This window comes from Rhinoderma darwinii, chromosome 4 (genome assembly GCF_050947455.1).
Source record: "Rhinoderma darwinii isolate aRhiDar2 chromosome 4, aRhiDar2.hap1, whole genome shotgun sequence".
Lineage (NCBI taxonomy): Eukaryota > Metazoa > Chordata > Amphibia > Anura > Rhinodermatidae > Rhinoderma > Rhinoderma darwinii.
In genome coordinates, this window is record NC_134690.1 from 284,737,484 (window position 1) to 284,753,090 (window position 15,607).

General features: G+C 40.7%; 1 protein-coding gene across 1 annotated transcript in view; it reads right to left on the reverse strand.

Annotated features, from left to right (window-relative positions):
- Nucleotides 1–3,556: 3,556 nt before the first annotated feature.
- The window catches only part of GINM1 (glycosylated integral membrane protein 1), a 32,441-nt gene continuing 20,390 nt past the window's right edge, over nt 3,557–15,607 (reverse strand). Inside the window, exons 4-8 of the mRNA XM_075862571.1 lie at nt 15,135–15,280; nt 12,321–12,480; nt 11,764–11,897; nt 6,770–6,933; nt 3,557–5,105 (exon numbers count right to left, since the gene is read on the reverse strand). Of these exons, the coding sequence (XP_075718686.1) occupies nt 4,997–5,105; nt 6,770–6,933; nt 11,764–11,897; nt 12,321–12,480; nt 15,135–15,280 (713 nt within the window). The 3' untranslated portion in view covers nt 3,557–4,996. The remainder of the gene's footprint in view (nt 5,106–6,769; nt 6,934–11,763; nt 11,898–12,320; nt 12,481–15,134; nt 15,281–15,607) is intronic.

Genomic DNA, 15,607 nt, shown 5'->3' on the forward strand with positions numbered 1-15,607 from the left:
TTGTGGGGTAGAAAATGAAAAAAAAAAACAGCGATTCCTTCCATGGTTTTTTGCGTGACGTTTTTACGGAATTCACTGTGCAATTAAAACATTTTAACTTTATTCTGTGGGTCAATACGATTACAGCGATACCAAATATATATAGTTTCTTCTATATTTTACTACTTTTAAAAGTAAACACCTAAGTGTAAAAAATAATTTATTTTGTGTCTCAATTCCCGAGAGCCATAACTTTTTTATTTTTCCGTCGATTAAGTGGTAAGAGGGCTTATTTTTTGCGGGATAAGCTGTCGTTTTTTCAATACCACCATTTTGGGGTACATGCAACCTTCTGATCACTTTCATTTTTTGTGGGAGTTGGTGACCAAAAAAAATAGCGACCCTGGCGTTAATTTTTTTACGGCGTTCACTGTGCGTGTTAAATGATATATTGTAATAGTTCCGACTTATGGGTGCGGTGATACTAATTGTTCTTAATTTTTTTTTACTATGCTCTAGGGGGAAAATGGGGGTATTTTTGAACATTATTTTTTTTTTACATAAACCAGACAATTTTACAAATTGTTACTTTTTTTAAAAAATTTTTTTTTTTAGTGCCCCGCACAGACCAATACAAGTCTATGGGGCAGTACAGACAGTCCGTGCTTTTTGCGCAGCGTTTGTCCGCTGCGCAAAAAGCGCGACATGGTCAATATCTCCGCGTATTTCGCGCATCACGCACCCATTGAAGTCAATGGGTGCGTGAAAACCACGCAGGTCGCACGGAAGCACTTCCGTGCGAACTGCCTGTTTCGCGCACCAGCTGTCAAAAGCATGAATGTAAACAGAAAAGCACCACGTGCTTTTCTGTTTACAAACATCCAAACGGAGTGTCTTTGAGATGAGCGAACCCGGACAACCGAACCGAACTGAACTTCACCGGGTTCGGCCGAACTCGTTTTTGCCGAACCCGTCAAAAAAATTTCCGGTACGTGACGTCAGGAGATAGTCACTGTCCAGGGTGCTGAAAGAGTTAAACTTTCAGCACCATGGACAGTGACTTCCGATCCCAATATACATGAACGTGTAAAAAAAAAGTTCTGACTTACCGATAACTCCCGGCTTCTTCCTCCAGTCTGACCTCCTGGGATGACAATTCAGTCCAAGTGACAGCTCCAGCCAATCACAGGCCAAGCACAGGCTGCAGCGGTCACATGGACTGCGGCGTCATCCAGGGAGGTGGGGCCCGATGTCGAGAGGCGCGTCACCAAGGCAACGGCCGGGAGGGAAGTTCTCGGTAAGTACGAACTTTTTTTTTTTAACAGGTTTCTCGATATTGTGATCGGCATTCACTGTCGAGGGTGCTGAAAGAGTTAACTGCCGATCAGTTAACTCTTTCAGCACCCTGGACAGTGACTGACGTCAACTAGACTCATCTCTATGATGGCGGCTGCGCGAAAATCACGCAGCCGCGCATCATACACGGATGACACACGGAGCTGTCAAGTGGTTTTTGCGCACGCAAAAACGCAACGTTCGTCTGAATCAGCCCTTACAAAGAAAACGGTTAGTGGAAAAAATGTGTTGCCATATTCTGAAAAGCATAACTTACATATTTTTTTTTTTACCGCTAAGTTGACTAAAAAAAAAAAACAGCAATTCTTCCATTTTTTTTTCTTTTTACGGCATTTACTGTGCTAGTTAAATAGTGCTATATTGTAATAGTCCAGACTTTTACAGACGCAGCAATTTAGTTTTTTTTTACATTACTTAAACACCTTTTCCCAAAAGTATTTTTTTTTATCTTCCACTACACTTTTTAATAGTCCCCCCCCCCTAGGGGACTTGAACCAGTGGTTGTCAGATTGCTACGTTCAATACACTGCAGTAGTAATGTATTGCAGTGTATAGTTCTTTTTACAGGCTTCTGTTAAGACCTGCCAGAGGTAGAGTGAAGGCAGACCTAGGGGGGGGCCTTCATTCAGGCCAGGGGCTGCCATGACAACCATCGGCACCATGCGATGGCTTGTCAGAGAGGGCTGCACCCTCTTCGGATTGAATGCCGCGGTTACTATTGATTGAGCATTTAACTGGTTAAACTGGCAGGAACAGCGTGATCGCTGTGCAGGGTGTCTGCTGTAATACACAGCTGACCCGCAGTGTATGGAGCGAGCTCAGCACAGTGAGCCTGCTCCATACTTCTCCCCCTGCACCATTTCGTACCAGCACGGCATGGTGCTTTCAGGGTTTAATTGGCTCATGTAAAAGGTCCTTAGCCTTAAAGGAACAGTGTCATCACAAATTATTTTTTTATATGTTAAAGATGTTAGTGCTTTATTAAAAACGTTTATATTTATTTGTGTGTTTGTGTTTTACTTTTTCTTATTTTTACACTTTCTTCCCTATGGGGGCTGCCATTTTTTGTTCCATTTCTGTATGTGTCGATTAACGACGCATACAGACATGGAATACGGCAGCCACAGTCCCATAGGGACTGCGAACGGCTCCCGTCCCATTCACTTGTGTGTACTGCGTCTGTGTGGGAACTGCGCATGCGCCGCTCCCACACAGTCCAATTTTCCGGCGCCATTTTCCTGTGGACCGGAAGTCGCGGCCCGACAGTAATACTACTACTTCCGGTCGCGGCTTCCGGACTTGTGCACTTGGACCAGCGGCAGCAGACGGAGCGGACGGGCCGGAGGGAGCCGCGGCGGCAGGAGCAGGTAAGAGATTTCAATGTATGTTCGTGTTTGTGTGTGTTTACTACTGTATGTAAACCTACTACACTGTGTGTTAGCTCAAAAAATGGCGACACACAGTGTAGGAGGTTACACCGTTCAAACCCCTCGTTTATCCCGGCACTAGCCAGGATAAAGGAGGGGGGGGATGCTGAGAGCTCACTAGAGCGAGGGCTTTTTACCCAATTTTGCAATGCTGCAATTTTGGGAATAGCTCCATCTAGTGACCAGAAATGGGAAATATTATAAATTTGAATTAATTTACAATATTTCCTGACTCGTGAAAAAAATAAAAAAAATTTGAACAATGTTTAATCACCCACACACTATGTTTCATTAAAAAAAACAAAACATGTTTTTCTGGCAACACATTCCCTTTAAGTCAGGCTGCACAGTGACTTTGGTCGCAAAACACAAAGATCGTAAGGTTGCATTGCAGCATCAGAAGTAATGCTTGTAACATCTGAATTTTTGGTCGCAGATCAACTACAACACATGGTTTTTTGTTTTTTTTTGGGTGTCTTTTTAGTTCAGGGGTCAGCAACCTTCAGCACGCCAGCTGTTGAGAAACAAACTCCCGGCAAGCCCGGACAGCAAAGGCTATTATTCCAGCCAAAGGCTGCCAGCACATGCTGGGAATTGTAGCTGGTGTGCGAAAGGTTGCGGACCCCTGTTGTAGTCAAATACTAAATTACATGCAGACAAGTCACGCATGTATTTTTGTTACACTATGAAAGACACTGTAGTCTTAGCCTAATTGATGGCGGATTTAACAGGATATTTGAAGACTTTCACTGAAATACCACACTGGACAGTCACACAGGAAAAAAACAAAACCCTTGTATATAGAAAATGCTTTAATAAGGATATAATTACCGTATGATTTTGCTTAACACCATAAAATGATTGTGAAACTAAAGTTAAATCAATTTGGTTATTTAGCTTTTAAAGATCAGATAAACGTTTTTATTCGCCATATTTAATTTATGGTGAATAATTTACACTGGAATATGTCCCATCGGTACATGTTCCTGAGGAATAGGTGTCATCCTTAGGGCACGTTCACACGCTTAGCAAAAAACGTCAAAATATGGAGGTGTTTGCAAGGGAAAACAGCTCCTGATTTTAAGGCGTTTACGGACATTTTTGGAGCTGTTTTTCTAGAGTCCATCAAAAACAGCTCCCAAAACGGCTCAAGAAGTCACATGCACTTTTTCGGGGGTGTTTTTTTACGCCGCCGTTTTTCAAAGGCTATGTAAAAAACGCCTCCTCAGAACAGAACGCAGTTTTTCCCATTGAAATCAATGGGCAGATGTTTGGAGGCGTTCTGCTTCAGATTTTTCAGCCGTTTATGGCCCGAAAAACGACCAAACATAAGCCGTGTGAACATAACTTTACTTTATACGAGAGTGCACTTATTACAAATTTACAGGGTTATTAATATAGGATTTTCCGGACATCTGAAAATATTCTGTTGTATTTCACTATGTAATCAAATTGAATTCTGTAAATTTTTAATGATCAAGAAGTCAATGCATAAATATTTAAAAGCTCAAAAATATTGAATACAAATATATGCCTGTGGAAAGGCAATCTTAAAGTATTGCAAACTAAATTAAATCTACTGTTTAGTTGTAACCCTAATAGAATGACTGACTATTTTCCAGTAAAAAAAAAACATCCCATGGCACGAAAAGCATTTAATATTTTAATCTATTGTTTTAAATAAAATAGCCCAAAATTCCTTAATGTACATAAAGTGAAATCTGAGTTTTTGTTTTTTAAATTCAAACATAAATAAAACTTTCATAAATGAGATGTATCATGAATATAAATCAAACATTTCTTCAAATAGAATACTTTAAAAAATCATATTTAGAGTTAGATAACCGTAGCAGGTTTAGGCTAAAAAACAAACAAACCATGACAAATTAGTTGTGAAACCATTTATCTTTCCACAAAGGTTGTTCCCTTAAAATGCAAGGGTTTTTCTTGTGTTTTGTTTTTTATTGTATTTGTCTTTTTGTAGTTTCACACAAGTGAAGAAAATAAGAAACGCTGTATAAGTGACAGCCTTGTTGTAGTAGTTAGAGGTCTTTAGATGTGAAACAAGGCAAATATAAGAAGTTCATTCCCAGTGTGTCCTGCTTCTATGTGAACAGTTTCAGTCTCCTGTCAGAAGCGCCTGCAATCACTGAAGAGGTTTTTAAGCGGGTAGCCTGAAAATCATTGAAGCCAATCGCAAACATTTCACTGAAACAAAACTGCCAAGTCCACATTCATGAGAGATTTCTGGCTTCTTGGGGTGCCTCTTTCTTGTCACTGCTTCCGAGTAGTATGGGAACAAATAGAGGGGAATCCTTGAAATCACTGGATTGCAGAGTCCACCTGAAAAGAAATAAAAAAAAGTTTATAAATGCAGAATAGTGTTATGGGCATATACAAGTAAGCATATATTTTTGAATTCCTAAAAGGGTTTTATGGGACTAACAAACGAGGGACAGTCGTTTGTTGTGTTCTAGTATTTGTTTACATGGGACTAAACCAGAGTACCCAAAGGAAACCTACGTAAACACAGGAAGAATGTACAAACTCCATGCAGAATTAGTCCTTGGTCAGATTTGAATCCAGAACCACAGTGCTACAAGGCAATAGTGCTAACCAGTGAGCCGCCATGCTGCCCTCAGGCACGTCTTACATTTGGAGCGCATGTTTGAAATATGCTGCTGAACATATGCAATTGTAGAGAGGGTGAAACGTGTGTACGTACGTACGCACACATATATATATATATATATATATATATATATATATATATATATTACACCCTGCAAATGCTCAACAATCAAGGTGTATTAAATAATTTATACAAGAATGTCGCCCCACTCTTGCCCGTCGCATTTCACGCAAGCACTGTTAATCAGGGGACAATTTGTGGGTGTCAGTGGCATATATAACACATGCCAAATCTAAATTAAAAACTATTGTAAATGTAAGTACCAAGCAAAGAGGAAGCAATTACTCAAAGAAGTCTATATCTTTCTGTGTGTGTTCTGGAGATTGGACGTTGACCTGGGGATTTATTCGAATTGCCACATTTGGTGTCGGGAAGAAATTTTTCCCCTAAATCAGGCAATTCGCATCCAGATGCTTTATGGGGATTATTGCCTTCTTCTGAATCTAAATATTAGATCGGTGGGGGGAGTCCACTCTTGGCAACCCCGCTGATCAGCTGTTTGAAGGGGCTGGAGCAGGCATACGAGCCTCTTCACGGTTTACAAAGATGTCAGTTACGTTCGTACTTGCACACGCCGTTACATTCGTAGCGGCTGTGCAAGGTATTGCAGCACCGAATGACTTTACTTGAATGGTACAACGCTGCAATACCTTGCACAGCACTCATAAGAGCCCTGCTGCCCCTTCAAACAGCTGATCGGCAGGGGTACCGAGAGTCAGACCCCCACTGATCGGATATTGAGGATTATATATTTATTGGATAGGCCATCAATTTTAAGATCACAGTTAACCCCCATTAAGAGGCCTTCTCTACATTTTTTTTTTTACAGGTAAGGGTACTTTAGTTTCTGCAGTGTTCAATATAAGAGCTTGTCAAACTATTTCTACTGGGGCCTTATCATCCAGAACATGGGGATATCTGGGCTAACCAATAGTTAAAGTCCATCCCAAAATGTAAAAAATGATCTCACTATCTTTAATTTTGTCTCTTGGCCTCCGTATTACATTAAAATAAGCACAAAGTGAGTCAATGTTGCTCTTCCAAACATTGCTGCATCTAGAGATAGATCTGTGCACCATATGATCAATTTTTGTCAAAACCCCAACTGACCAACACGGGGAGGGGAGGGGCGGCGGCAGCAGGGGGTTGGTTTACACACAGCATTGTTCCATACATAATTACTTGTGCATGCTCCACAAAGCAGGTTGAATGTAGAAAAATGGATACATCTAATATCAGTAAACTATGGCTATCGGTAATGCTTCTGGACAAACCGGTCATAAACTGCAAAATCTTAACTGAACTATTTGCTTACTTCGGTGTTCTCGACGGGTAGAATATCTTGAGAAGTTCAAGCACAACAGCAGATCCTATCACCCCGGCAATAAGAACTTGTGCAATGTCAACCAAAACAGGATACAGCCGGGACCAGATAAGGCACAACTTCTCTCTCAGTTCATCTGCAAACTGGCACATTACCTGAAATAAACAAGCTTGTACACTTAATTTTATTCAACAAATGCAAAGGGAAAGGTTTCCTTTACTGTAGGCAACAAATATATAAATAAAAATATTGTTAAAAAAAAAAAAAAAAAGAGCAAAAACACCAAAAAAATAACACATAAGAGGCATATTGCGGTTCAAATAGACAGATTGCTGGGTGGGGCTGGAGAAGGCCCAGTGGTCATGGCACACAAATCAGTACCAATGACAAAGTCAGTGGAAAATGGAAGGTCCTTAAAAATGATTTTAGGGACCTAGGAGAGGTAGAGTCTTCAGAAATACTACCAGTGCCACGAGCGTCGAAAAACATCAGGAGATTAAGACGTTAAATCAGCGGCTTAGAAATTGGTGCAGGAAGGAAGGGCTGTCATCTACAGGATCTATGGTAGGAACAGACTGCATGTAAATGGGAAGGTGCTGGGGAAAGAATGGTTAGACTGCTGGAGGAGCTTTTAAACTGGGATCTGGGGTAGGGATACACAAGCGATAGAGTACATAGAGAGTGAGAGAGTGGGATACAGCAGGGGTTAATAGGGGCTGGGGTTAGCAACCCAAGTAGGATGGTGACTAGGAATAAACATGTACCTAAGAAAAATAAAGCTGATACGATAAAATAAATGCTGGCGAATGCAGGAAATCTTGCAAATAAAATGGACAAGTTGGTCTAATGACTGACATGGATTATGAAGTATTGGGCATAACAAAAACCTGGCTGGATGAGAGCCATGACTGGGTAACCCATGTGGAGGGCTATACAGTATTTAGAAGGGATAGAAAAGATAAAAAAAGGTGGAGGGGTTTGTGTCTATGTAAAACCAGCCTAAGACCAGTGCTGAATGAAGACATTGGGGGAGACTGCGACAGTGTGGAGTCATTATGGGTAAATATTCATGGGGCGGGGAATAACAGTAAACTGTTAATAGGAGTTTGTTATAAGTGACCGACTACAGCTCAACAGGCTGAGGATGAAATGCTGAAACAAATAGAAAAGGCAGCAAATAATAAAAATGGGGTCCTTATAATGGGGGATTTTAACTATCCTGACAACAATTGGGACATTTTATACACAATTCAAGACAACTATTTGACTCCGTTTTTTTAATAAAAACAAACAAAGGTGATAATGTGCTGGATCTGGTCTTATCTAGTAGACCAGACACAATATCAGATGATGAGGTCCGGGAGCACTCGGGTAATAGTGACCATAATATGGTAAGTTTCTATATAATATGCAATAAAACAGTACAAAGGGGAGCTACAAAAATCTGGAATGTTAGGAAAACAAAATTTCAGTAGACAGAGAGAAGAACTTAGTCGTGTTGACTGGGATCATGTAATGGTAAATAGGGCTACTGAAGCTAAATGGGGAGTTTTTAAAGATATAGTACATGAATCGTGTATTAAGTTTATACTCTCCTGTTAACAAAATATCTAAAAATAAAAGAACACCAAATATCAATGAAAGTACTGAATAAAATAATAAAATAAAAAAAATAAAAAAAGAATTCAAACAATTTGAAGGCTGCTAAAGATAGAAACACTGGGATACGTGAGTGGAGATGCTGCGTCAGGACATACTAGCACCGTGACGTCAGCCGCATCGTGCAAACGCCGCGCAGGAGCTTAAAGAGGCTCTGTCACCACATAAGTGGCCTATATTGTACATGATGTGATCAGCGCTGTAATGTAGATTACAGCAGTGTTTTTTATTTAGAAAAAACTATCATTTTTGACGGAGTTATGACCTATATTAGCTTTATGCTGATGAGTTTCTCAATGGACAACTGGGCGTGTTTTACTATATGACCAAGTGGGTGTTGTGGAGAGAAGTGTATGACGCTGACCAATCAGCGTCATACACTTCTCTCCATTCATTTATTCTGCAGATAGATATCGCTGACTGACACACACACACACACACACACACACACACACGCGAGATCTCGCTGTGCTGTAAATCAGACGCTACAGAAGTGGTCAGGATTCGGAATACACATCACGTCCTGGCTGGAGGTAATGTATCGTACCATTCATTCATGTATTTCGATACTAAGCTGTGCGGCCACACAGCATAGTATTGTAATACAAGAATGTAGTTAGAGCGGGGCTGCGGCTGTGTGATACAGCCATTGCTCCGCTCCAGAGTCCTGACAAGTGTGTGCGCGCGGTCAGCATGAGGTGATGCGACCAGCGCTGCACTAATAAGCGCCGGCACTGAAGACAGAGAACATAAGAAGAGGGGGTGCCCTTTGGATCGCATCACAGGAAAACCCTGTGACACCAGAGGGCCATACCATCTATGTGCAGACAGCCCAGGGTCCATTGAAGGACCCCAGGGCTGTCTGACCATATTTCCTGTTCGGGCATAATGAGGTCTGTTCGAACAACTGCCTGTGTACTATCAGTACACAGGCTAATGTACTGGCATATAGATCTATGCCAGTACATTAAAGTTTAAAAATAAAAAAAATAATAAAGTAATGTTAAATTAAAAAAAAAATAACTCATTTTTTTTTACAATAAACATTAAAAGAAGTCTCAATACATAAAATATGCACATATTCTGTATCGTCCCGACCGTAATAACAAATTTTTAGCATCATTTATGATGTTTACGCGGTTAGAAAATAAAAACTTTTCTTTCACTTAATGTGAGGCACAAGGTAGTATGAATTTTGAACCTGCATGGTACTTATTCAAAATGGGCTGAAGTCAGCAGCGGGGCACAAGGATCGCGTTAGGCCCAATTCTTTTTAATCTCTTTATTAATGACCTTGTGGATGGGATTGATTTGTAGGATACTTTAAACTCAGCTTGACAAACATATTACAGAAAGACCTAGATAAGCTTGCAACATGGGCAAAAACATGGCAGATTAAATTTATTGTTGCTAAATGTAAAGTAATGCACCTAGGCCACAATAAAAGTATTAAGACACGTACATTAAAAATGGAATAAAACTGAGGATAACGGAACAAGAGAAGGACCTGGATATTCTGGTTACAAATAAGGGTATGTTCACACACCGTCAAAAACGTCTGAAAATACAGAACAGTTTTCAAGGGAAAACCGCTACTAATTTTCAGACGTGTTTTGTGCAACTCACGTTTTTCGCTGCGTTTTTGGAGCGGTTTTCAATAGAGTCTATGAAAACCGGCTCCAAAAACGTCTCAAGAAGTGACCTGCACTTTTTTTTCGCGGCCGTCTTTCAAAAAAAGGGCCCGTCGGAACAGAACGCCGTTTTTCCCATTGCGATCATTGGGCAGAAGTTTGGAGGCGTTCTGCTTCCGATTTTTCAGCCGTTTTTCGGGCGTTTACAGCCCGAAAAACGGACAAAAATGGGCCGTGTGAACATACCCCAAGATAAACAGCAGTACTCTATGTCAAGCAGCAGCTGCAAAAGCAAATAGGATTTTAGGGTGTATAAAAAGAGCTTAAAACCTGTGATTTAAAATGTAATATTACCCATCTATGAAACCCTTGTAAGGCCACATCTTAAAAAAAGATAGAATTTAATTGTAAAAAGGATATAAGAGAACTGGAGAGGGTTCAAAGGCGGCTAGAAAAATTCGGCTCATTCAGCTTGGAAAAATAGACACCTTAGAGGTGAACTTATTAACATGAATAAGTACTGTATATGTGGGGAAAATCCAAAGAAATGGCACATAATATGTTCATTCCAAAGACCTGGGAACATTTAATTGAATATGGAAGAAAGAGGTTTCAGACATCAATATAGGAAAGGGTTCTTTACAGTTCGAGTAGTCAAACTATGGAATGCCCTTCCCCAAGAGGTAGTGATGGCAGATACTATGTCAGCATTTAAAAAATAGCTAGATGTTTGCTAACTAATGGCATGGAGGGTTATAACTAATCTAGAAATGAATGACGTGTAATTGATTGAGAAAGGTTGGAACTAATTAACCTATGTGACTAACTATAAACATTTTCATCTTTAGGTCCAAGATTTAGTGCATTGATTAAATGTCATAATATATCTTTGGAAGGTCCATTTCATGCAAGTATTATCAGAACCTTTCCTGTGGGATCCAATCCCAACCATGGCACTATACATCACCTGCATGGAGCCATTGGGCTGGATTCACACACAGTGTTTTGCGGCGCTTTTCAGCAGATTCTATTTTTAAGGGTATGTGCACACACACTAATTACGTCCGTATTTCGGCCGCAAGTACCGGACCGAACACAGTGCAGGGAGCCGGGCTCCCAGCATCATACTTATGTACGATGCTAGGAGTCCCTGCCTCGCTGCAGGACAACTGTCCCATACTGTAATAATGTTTTCAGATGTCACTTTAAAATCTTTAATGAGAAAGAGAAAATACTGTGATAAATATAGGGTAATAGGATTCTCCTCCTCTCGGTGTGCGGTGCATAGAAGACATGATAGCTGTTAGGCTCCACCCACTAGTTCAAAGAAAACTGAGAAAGAGCCTGCAGAGGGGAAAACTACCAAAAAAATTCAGAATACAAGTCATAATGGCCAGAAATAGTGATATTCCTCATGTACACATATATGACTGCTTATTCAGAAGAGTCACCTGAAAAGCTAGGTATAAAGTGCTTAATACTGGTTTAAAGTGTACTTCCACCGTCATTTGATACGACTGGTAACTGGAAGACCGAAGCCCTCAAAAATATAGATTAATAAATCAATACAGAAATATAGACTTAATGAAAAGCTATTCATAATTGGAGGTACACTTTAAAGAATATACCCACCGGGGCTCATAAGTTACAGTTGAAAGACGATTCCACTAAGAAGCATAATATAATTTATATCACCTTATAAGATGAAGCTGGAATCACAGCTCTGATTGGAGTTTCCGGAAGTTTTCCAGGAAATTGCTCCTCATCCACCGTTGTGTTCTGTCCGATATTGTATTCCCTTGTAGTTTGTTGTGGGACACTATCCCCTGCTGTATAAGAGAACACAAGCTATTTGTAGTTGACCAATTCATGACTCAGGCCGATTTTCGTAGCTCCCATAGAAGTGACTGGGGAGAGCCGGAGGCCAACTCTCCATTCATTCTCTGCCTGGATGAGGCAGCCAGTGTCCGCCACATCAGGCCGGATAGGGGTCAGAGGACCTTTGTTCTCCACACAGGTGCGGGTACCAGAGGATATTTACACCTATTAAGACATTTATGGCATATCCTGTAGATAAGTCATAAATGCCTGAGATGGGAATACCCCTTAGATAAAATGTTGCAATAATTTAATATTCCCATAAACTGGTTGAGTCGAAAATGAATGCTTCATATATTGAAAACGGCTATACCTAGAAATCCATATCATATTAACCATCTGCAAATGAAGAGAGTTAATCTATTTAATCTTACCTGATTCTGGGATGTTTGGAAAGGTAAATAAGACATCGTGGTCCCAGGGAATGGAGTACAGATGTGAATCTTCAAGATTTATGGTTGTAACTGAATATCGAAGTATTTCCAGATGTTTATTAAATTCCAATTCCACTTCAGCTATCTCACTTTGATTAACCTATTAATAAAAATATTTTCGATACTATCCCATTCACATGATCGACATTCACAGTTCGACGTCTTAAACCCCCCCCCCTCCCCTCCAAAAAAAACCCCATAACAGCTTCTTACAGTAAATGAACAACGATCTTGATTGAACTCTTATATATCTACAAGGGAATCCTAGTTCAATAGGTATCAATCTGCTCAAGTGCCAGTTACAACCAAGATATAAAAGGTATTTATATTATAAAAATAAATTTATTTGATTTAGTGTTTATGAAAAAAACAAAAAAAACAAAACACCATTCCTTAGATATAAGGGTATTCCCACCTTATAAAGCAATGGCATATCACTAGGATATGCCACCACTTTGTGATCGGTCGGCATCAGCTCACTGGGACTCCCATCGATCCTGAGAATTAAGTGGACGCATCGCTTATTTAGCACTGCATCCCATTCTAAGTTTTCACTCTCATAACATCCACTTAATGTGTCCCGTGCCGGTGGGCATGCAGTCCTACTGGCTGGAGTGGTTTCGGCTATTGTTCAGGCCCGCCAATAGGAATCAACACACTAGAAGCGGCTTCTTTTCACCAGCACTGAGCACATTAGGTGGATGTTTTGAGAGCGAAGCAATGGGAGGTTATTGTACATTTAATGCATCCCTCCAGATGGACTATCACTTTTTGCAAAAGACCAGGGGTTCAGTAGCTACAGTATATTCTATAATCATTTTTATGAAGACTTCAGCTTTACGAATGCCTTAAAAAAAAGATATCAGCAAAGACTTCTAAATGCAGCAGACGGGCAGAGACTGATGACAGCATTCACAAAGATATGCTAGTCCACATTACACTGAAGATAGGTCATGAAGACCAGACACTGGGATAGAACTACACTCCTCAACATTGAAATTGCAACACCAAGAAGGGAAAGCTGTAAAGTAATGCAAATCGAGGAAGTAGCAGGTGTCGCTAAGATCTGCATATGATAAAATTTTCAGGAACCCAATCTGTGGCATGTGGGAGGGGGATAAAAGCAAAAGTTTTTTAGCCAGATGAAACCTCAAAACTCGGATCAAGTGGTGTGGGATGATTGTGCGATGCCTCCTGTTCGTCGGCGTGCCAGTTATAGCCACTTGTCGCAAACTGAGAGGGACAGAATCCTTGAACAGGGAAGCCTTGGTTTATCACTCCAGCAGATCGATATGCACCCAGTCGGAGACATCAGCACAGTTCAACGTTACAGAGGTTGGAAAATCAACAACGTACGGGAATGACAGGAAGAGGTACAAACCTCTGCACGGACAGATCGTCTGATTGGAAGAATGGTGCGTTGTGATCCATTCTGTACTGCAAGTGAAATAGGACGTCACATCCCAAGCCTAGGGAGGCAACCAGTGGTCGACACGAGATCAGAAGGCGTTTGCAGGACATTGGGCTACGAGTCAGACGTCCAGCTACAGGTGTTCCATTTACCACAAGCCACCCCTCTCAAAGGCTATCATGGTGCACAGCAAGACGGCAATGGAGGCCTATCCTCTTCATCGATGTGTCCCGCTTTTGTATTGGATGCAATGATAGCTGGAGATTGGTCTGGAGACCACATGAAGAGGCCTTCACAAGGGAACGTCACACCTGTCCTACTCCCAGGATTATAGTGTGGGGTGGTATAATGCACGGAATCCGGACCCCTCAAGTCTTAATTTCAGGTACAATAACAGCCCGGCATTACATTGATTTGGTCGTGGTACGGCTATTTCTCTAAAGCGTCCCAGAAGCTGTTTTAAATAGGACAACGCCAGGATGCATGTTTCCCGTGCTACTGTGAGCAGCCTGCATGGCCTAAAGGTGCTACCATGGCCTGCAGCATCTCCAGACTTGTCTTCCATCAAGCACATCTGCGACTTCATTGGTCGGCAATTGCAAAGGGAGCAGCCAGCTGTCAATCTTGATGATTTGTGTGCGCAAGTGCATTCAGCGTGGCATAACATTTCTCAAACAACCATTAGTAACCTTATTGATAGCATGCCAAGGCGTGTAAATGCTTGTATTTCTTTACATGGCAATCATACTAGATACTGTATAAATCAAGATGTTTGGAATATTTTGTTTCCACTTTTTTTTTATCATTTGCACATCATTAACATGTCTATTGATCCTCTGATTTCCACAACTCCAAAAATGTTCCTTCTTGGTGTTGCAGTTTCAATGTTGAGGAATATGTTATATATGCCAAATACTATTTAAAAGGTTATGTAAAGTTATGTTTTAGAGGAGGCACCAGATATAAAGAAATTTTGGGCAGAACGGATACTCTGTGTTATACCTAGTGCAGGGACCGAGGGCACAATAAATGGGTCTGTCTTTGGTGTTCTTTGAATCCCTGTCATCCACAGACTCCCTCTGGCCCTGCATTAGGCAATCCTTTAGTTGAAAGGTTTAGTAATACATCTAACGTGCAAGAAAAATAGAACAAAACTTTTCTAACCAAGATTTTCAGTAACAAGTACTTCTCACTGTTCTCATTTTAGGCTATAGGAACTTTCTGTGATCCTTAAAGATTTGTACTACTTTATAAAACTTCTTATTCCACATGGTGTGCTGTCCAGTCTCCCACCGTCCTAACTTTTAAACTTTGTGAATATATTTCGTTTAAGTTACGCTTACCGTATTACCACCAATAGCGATCACTTCTTGCTGGACAATTATACTTGTTCTACTGTAATTCAGAAGATTGTGTAGAACAAGTAGCCGTATGCTGACCAACGCATTATGTGTTATTTTCTGTTGCTCGCTGGGTGTGTTGTAATCTCCTGCAAGAAAGAATATAAAATATCTGTGATTTGAAGCCCTTTTAGCGAATACACATTGAAATTTCAGAGGCACAATAAAAGTGTAATTACAGTATAAAGCAAATTCCGACTGGCCATAGAGACTAATATAAGGGGAAGCGACAAGGACCCGATATGCCAAACCTTATGTGGTCTTCTAGGTGCTTGGGTTCAGCATATCGTGAATCGGGTTGACAGATTATTGGGAGTGGATGGTGAAGACCCAGCAGTCAAGGTGCACATTGGTATCAATGACAAAGTTAGAAGTAGATCATGAAACGTGATTTCACAGACCTCAAATGTAGTATT